At 32.1% G+C, this 7288-nt stretch overlaps 1 protein-coding gene across 2 annotated transcripts; it reads right to left on the bottom strand.

Annotated features, from left to right (window-relative positions):
- Positions 1 to 5081: 5081 nt before the first annotated feature.
- On the bottom strand, positions 5082 to 6934 carry LOC114379109 (putative dehydration-responsive element-binding protein 2H). Of its 2 annotated transcripts, none has more exons than XM_028337674.1 (2): positions 6740 to 6934; positions 5082 to 6088 (listed from the first exon to the last, which is right to left on the bottom strand). In XM_028337674.1, the coding sequence occupies exon 2, from the start codon at positions 6024 to 6026 to the stop codon at positions 5391 to 5393; it is 636 nt and encodes a 211-aa protein (XP_028193475.1). In that variant the 5' UTR covers positions 6027 to 6088; positions 6740 to 6934; the 3' UTR covers positions 5082 to 5390. The 2 variants fall into 2 exon arrangements, with proteins under 2 accessions (XP_028193475.1, XP_028193476.1); XM_028337675.1 differs by having other exon boundaries at positions 6745 to 6934.
- Between the last annotated feature and the right edge of the window lie 354 nt (positions 6935 to 7288).

The following is a 7288-nucleotide window of genomic DNA, read 5'->3' as shown; positions in this document are numbered from 1 at the left end:
TGGCCACAAATACAAGTTGACATAAATGGTTAAATATATGAAGTTAATTCCTATTTTTCTATCCATGAATGCAGGTTTGATACCTCCTAAATCCATTATAATCATGTTTAATGGATAATCCTCTTCATAGAGATCCCTTGTCTAGTGACTATAATTGAATAGTCGCGAGTTTAGGGGCAAAATTGTTTGCAATTTAGATCTTGCAATAACTTTTTAGGTAGACCTCTATTAATAGTCTTAACATGTCGTTAGGGTTACTGTTTGTAGTAATGGAAATATTTCCTTCTACCATTTCTTGTAAAATAAAAAAGGCCACAACACTAGTACTTTGATCCCGTAATTAAGGAAAGGTGGATCTTGAGTCTTGCCACTATGTAAAATAGTGAGTACCATGGTGATCATGATCCTCCACTAAGAAAAACTTTAAATACAAAACCGACAACGTAAGTTTCTATACTGCATGCCTTCGGTAAAAAAAAATAGGGGAAATAATTTTTTTAGAAGAAATTAGGGGAAATTCTAATCAGTATTATTAGCTAGGGTACTAATTAAATATTTAGAAACATAAAATATTGAATGAAAAATTGTTTGAAAGTTTTAATTTAATTATTAAACATTATTTTTATTAAAGATTTTTTTCACAAGAGCTCTGTACTTCTTAATTAATACATCCCAATTCTAAAATTTACCAAACAGGACAAGTCAAAGAAGAGACGCAATGTTCAAATAGGCCTGACTTTAGATCACTTGCATCGTTTTAAGCTTTAGTTTACAGCTCATTATATGCAGGAAACCCACTTTGAGAAATAAAATGTCTTGTTCCCAGGACGCGGGAAAGTTATAGTATATATATTATGAACTCAATAGTTGCTAATGATATAGATTCATGCTGCAGACATATAAATTATTAACAAAAAAAGCGTCATGTGTATTAAGAAACAATATGGTAACTTGTGTTTATTTCAAAATTTGTTCTGGCCATAATGTCATTCCTAATATTTTTTTTTCGACAAATAATTAAATTATCATAATATAATATAAAAAGATGAAATCTTGACCAACTTGCATTCATCAATCCTCCTGCCCCTCCACTCTAAATTTTCAAACAAATTGGGTGGTGCTAAACATCATGGATTCTACCAAGCAAAAAAAAAAAACGCATAACATAATCCCGTGGCGGTAGGATAAGAAACAAAACCATACATGCATGCCTTACACAATCTATGGTTAATTGATGCCGGTTGTTGGGATATACAGAAATGATGCTATAAACTGAATTATGTGTTCTTATTATATTAGTATTTTGACAATTTTCCATTTGGGTATGTATATAATGTTTATACCTTAAAAAATGCATATAATGTTTGTGAAATTTAATTATAAGACAAAAATCACGATTCAATTTTTCTTACAAACAAAAAAAAACTAATAAATTATTAATTATTATTTTTCGATAAAATAAAAATGAGACAAAAGTTGATAAATAAGATGTGAAAAAAGGAACCACGAATTAGCGTAATAGCAATGTCTTAAGTACATTTTATATATAATATGTCGGTCCTAAAATGTGTGACACATATGCGGGAGTAAAAGTACATAGTATAAATTCTTTAATGGAGTGGAGCCTTTGTGTTTTGATTAAATTGTTGTGGCGGCAGGAGAGTACTTTCTTGTCATATGACTAAGGCATGGTCCCAAGATTGAAATGAAGATTGTGGACTTTTATCGGAGTCCAAAGAATCAGGGACCTCTCACCTTTCTTATTGTTGACAAATGCTGGTACAAGTTTAAAAAACTAAAATAAAATATTTACATGAAGAATGGTGTATTTTTTATATATAGGAATCAAAAAGAAATATACGAGGATTTACTATAACTGATATATTTTACTTAATTATCTGAGAAAGATTTCTTGACACATGAAGAATGATGTATTTATTATATTTGAATTATAAGTTTTTTAAATATTTAGAAGCATCTGACAGAATATGTTTAATTTTGTACTAAGTATATTTAAGACACTTGTTAGAAAGGACTTTTATTCTTTACTTCTCCTATTTCTTTCTCTATTTTTTCTATTATATTTCGATTTTAAGATAAAATTAATTACTATATTTTATAATTATGTTTTTTTGTCTAATTTTCGAATACTACTGGTATTATCTTATATCTTATTTTCATATAATATCGCTTTAAGTATTTTAGTTTGTCTCAAAAATATTTTTCAATTTAACTTACAAAGAAAATGCTAATTATTTTTTCTAATGATATTTTCATTTATTAGTATCTCATTTAAACATTTAAATGGGTTTACAATTATATTTTAACTTTTATAATAAAGATATTTGGTTGGAGAATATCATTTCATAGTCATAATTTGTTTTAAAAAAATTATATGATTGCGCAATGAAATTTGAACTTAGAATCTCATATAAATTATATACTTTTTTTTATCACCGAACCAACCTAATAGACTTGTATAATTAAATATTTTTTAGAAAGTGAAGGGTGTGACTATGTGAGTGAAATTTGTTTAAAATATTACATATTTCTTAATTATAAACTATTTTAAAAAAATAGAAATTGAGGAAATAAAAATGAATGCACTTCATCATATCTTAATTTACTATACTAAGAAAAATCGGCAGTGAATGTTGACTGGTCTAACATATTTCTAGGCTTTTCCACATAAAAAGCAATGTATTGTGCACCGAAAACAAATAAATAAACAAAAATTCCAATATTGTTTTCTTACACATTTGACATACTTAATCACTTAGCTCCTGGAAGCATTGAAAGACTCAAAGATGATTGCTGAGATTCTGTGAATGAGGATTACATCGAACTCAATCCTTGACAGGTGGCATGGTTGGTGCTCCACATGTTTTTGTGTTGTAACTCGAGCTTGAGACATGTGCCTTCAACTAAAGGTTATTAGAAACACGTTACTGCCCCCATTGGATTCAAGTGGGCTTTCAATCACTGGGCCCAGTTGTTTTCGCTTGTCAGTAGAAGCCCAAGCAAGCAACTCCATAGTATCCTTTCACTGTTTCAGCTCATAGCACATTGGGCTATGCTCAAAACCATAGTGTTGAAGTGGTTGTTGTGGTGTCTTGTTAGACTGTGACTGTGTCCTCTTCGTGCTGTGTGACTTGGAAATTGGTTTCTCATCGGTGGTTGAAGAGATAACACTTGCAAGTGACACCGTTGTGGGAATCAAGTTTTGTTGATTAGAGGTTTAGTTTTTGGTCCTACTACTAGTACTATCTCGAGTGTTTCTGCTTGCAAATTAGCCAAGCCCAAGTGTTTCTTGAGATAAATTGCATGATTGTTTAATTTATACATTAAATCAATAGACAGGGAATATTTACTTGTTTTTGGTTAGTGTAATAATGGAATGGATTGTTTTTAGTAATCACCATAATTTGGATCACAGACTTTTTGGTGGGACTTCGAGATATTCTTACAATTATAAGTTTTGATCATTTAGGTTAATTATGAGATTAATTATCTATCTAAAATTTAGTTATACTTTAAGTTTATCATTTCTTCCTAATAATATATGTTACTGGAATCAAACTTGAATTTTCTATCTCAAACTTAAACTTAAGTATGTTATGAATTGAACTACACATATTAGATAGGGGATTGTTAATATGTGCGGCAAGATTGCACGTATAGAAAAGCCGTTATTAAATGTAAATAAAAACTAATTAATTAAGTATTAAATTTGGAATTATTTTGGACATATTAAATCTTTTGGGGTTAAATTGGGATATTTCTCAGTTGAGAATCAAAACTAATCTGTTTAAAAGGTCAACCTCTCCGGAGAATTGTACATTTGTGTTGTGGTAAAAAACTAGGTGTTGTGTATCATGACTAGGCGCAAATGCACAACATGTGGCACAAGCATGTGCGTTGAGCATGCATGCTTGACAGATGCTGTAAAAGGGCAAGTGCATTAGCTGTTTCAAGTAGTGAATAAGGACTGAATTCAATTACAAATCTCTAAAGAGCTCAATAATTATGATGAAAAGTTTAATAAGTCAAAAACTGTTAGGATATGAGTTCATCCGACTTTTATCCCACTAACTTAAATTTTAATTATGTCCTAGATATGTAGCTGAAGATTTAATTTACTATTGTAATAAACAGTTTTTTTTTTCATTGAATAACACTTTTTACCAACTGAGAACCCTAAATCCTTATACATTCCTAATTAAGACAGCACTAGGTTCATGAATCCTAAAATCTCATAATTATTGATCTCCAATCTTAGAGTATCTCTAATCACATTGCTTTATCTCAATTCAGACTCCTATTCCAATTTTTCAATTATTATTAAATATCTATTATCAACTATAAGCGGCCAGCTTATAGAGACATTAAGATTGGAGACAGGCAATTAATTTAAAACAAATGAACTTGAACTAGAGATTAAATTCAAATTACGTCAAGTTAGGTTGAGATTTCTTATCTCCTAATTACACAGATTTAATTGCACATAATGGAAAGAAAAGAACTTTATTCATGGAAGTATCCTTTTCTTATATAGAAAATCTCATATAACAAGTGCATACCAACAAGAATAAGCTTTGTTAAGGGGATTGATTAAGTAGAATATGATAGAGTCATGCATAACATAGCTTATAGGTTTGAGTCTCGACTTATCTTTTTGGAATGAGTTAAATTAGTGTAAGTTCTTACATAAAGTACTCTGTAAACATCAACACGTTTCTTTCAACGGCATTGGAAGAATCCAAAACACAAATATTTCATATCTTGCTTTGTGCCTACATTCAGGCAATTGAAGACTAATTTCAAACTTCCACATGGGCTACCAATCTGTATAAACCAATGTTTTAAATTGCAGTTGTTGCAATTATGTCATAATCCTTGATATTGCAAAAAACTGCAGATAAATATGACTAATGTAGCTACAATTGTGAAAACTCAATGCAGCTGCAAAGACTAAATCTTGATGTTGTGACTGCAATTGGGTTGCCAATCCTGGCATAACCTAACCATCCATGGCTAATCCAAAGCGCTGGAAATAGAAATTTATATTAGCAAGGAAAGTAGTAGAAAATCAATAACCCACACTAGCAGGGAAACAAAGACTAGATAACATTATCCAATGTAAAATAGACACAATAAACTAGTCATCTATCATGCAAGGCAAAATACATTTCACATCTTACAACTTGACTGGATATCCAGATTGCATTAGGTCAATTCCTGAAGAATGGAACACTTCTCAACCAAGTCAATTTTACAACAGCTAATCTCCAGGTACTAATATCAAGATTCGTTCATCCTAAGCTAATCATCCACCTCTATGAAGGCTATGATTTCCAGCCACGGCCAAATCAGAGTATGCAAACCATACATCAAGACAATGAAAGATAGGAAGAACTGGTCCCTGATTCATCCTCCCCTTCCTCATGTTTCACACTTAAGGATAAGGAAAGGTCTTCCATGCCATCATCCTCTGCTGCATCTCCACCAGAATTGTTCCACAACATCATGCACTCAGACCTCTCTAATATCACCAACGCAGAACCGGATTCTTTAGCAGATGGAGAATTTCTTGACTGGTAAGCAGCAGCTGGAGAATTTCTAGACGGTTCCTCGGAAAAAGTTGAAACTTGAACATTGGGAAAGTTGAGGCGTGCACAGAAACCATACATTGCCATCGCTGCTTCATCATAAGCAAGAGCAGCGCTAATGGCAGTGGGAAAAGTACCCAACCAGAGCCTACTTCCTCTGTTTGGCTCTCGGATTTCAGCAACCCATTTTCCCCATGTCCTTTGCCTAACTCCTCTGTAATTACAGCGCGAGTTCTCAGGTCCTCCTTTGCCTTTCATACATCCTTTCTTTGATCCCTTGGCAGGGACCTTCCTAACCGGCTTCTCAGCTTCATTGTTAGACTCCAGCCAGGCATTATATTCTTTCCATTTCGCCAGTGTATCGGCCAGGGACTTAGATCCATCCCCCTTATTGTGGTTTTTCACTAACATGTGCATGCAAGTTGACCCTTACCGTCCAGGTAAAAAAAAAAATGCTAAAATAGCACTTGAATCACAACCTGCAAAATTAGAAACAAAACCAAAGGTTTGTACATGCAATATACCAATATTCATTTCAGAAGAGCACCTCCAATAAATAAGTTTAATTTTCATACACTACCAATGTAAAAAATTTTATATGCTCAATCAATCATAATTCATTATCTAAGTGATGATTTTTAAAATAGTTACTATAAAAGTTAACAAATTTACCATTATGTAACAGAATAACTTGTGATTGCGGGACAGTATCAAAAAACATACACTTTCTCAGCATCCTGATTGCATTCTAAACAGATAACCAAAATTGCTAATCTAAACATGATGTTGATTAGTAAGGCATGCATAATTAAATGCTAACAACACCACTTCAAAGCCATTTCCATGTGTTAATATTATCAATATTCAATCCACTCATGATGTTTCACCTATGCAATTCTAGAGGTTCATCAATCCTAAAATGCAAATTTAAAGAAACATCACATGCAATGCAAACAACTGTAAGTTAATGTAGTCTCAAGGAAGTCAAAGGTTGAAACAAGTGACATTATTTTACCCAAAAAAAAGTAACCAAACAGAAAATCCTTTTTAAAAGTGTGCATAGAAATATAAGTTCTAGTTTGATAAATAAAAACAAAAAAGAAGGTGGAATTATCAAGTGAATAAGTAACCTCACTGGCGACCGAAATCTTCGTAATCTGGATAGAAAGAAGAGCGACCCAGAAGGCATTTGAGGAAGAAGTTTCTGTTTTTGCATTCAATTTGGAAACTTTGCGATACCCAGTTGGGGTTTGGAGGAGAGGGACCAATTAATAAGGGCACCGTCAATCATGGCATAATTCAATTGTGCCAAACCAAAGTAGGGTTCACCTGCATACATGGCAAAGGGGCACATCGGTACCGGTATTGTCTCCCCAATTCCTTACCCCACTTCTCAACATATTCCCATACCCGTACCCGATACTCGACGGGTTTGAGTTTATTATCTCATCCTCATACCCGTCAGGTATCGGGTATTCCCAACCCCGTTCCACACACAATTTAAAAAAATATTTTTTTTTTGTAAAAAAATATTAAAAATTTGATTTTAGAAAAAAATAAATTGATTGTTAAACATTTATTTTTAACTACTTATATATCAATAAATTTATTATAACGTGTGTGTCTACATAAATAGTTAAAAAAATAATATTAAATTATGTAAAAATTCTAAAGTAAAA

This window comes from Glycine soja, chromosome 12 (assembly GCF_004193775.1).
Source record: "Glycine soja cultivar W05 chromosome 12, ASM419377v2, whole genome shotgun sequence".
In the NCBI taxonomy this organism is placed as follows: Eukaryota; Viridiplantae; Streptophyta; class Magnoliopsida; order Fabales; family Fabaceae; genus Glycine; species Glycine soja.
This window is presented reverse-complemented; position numbering and strand designations above follow the sequence as displayed.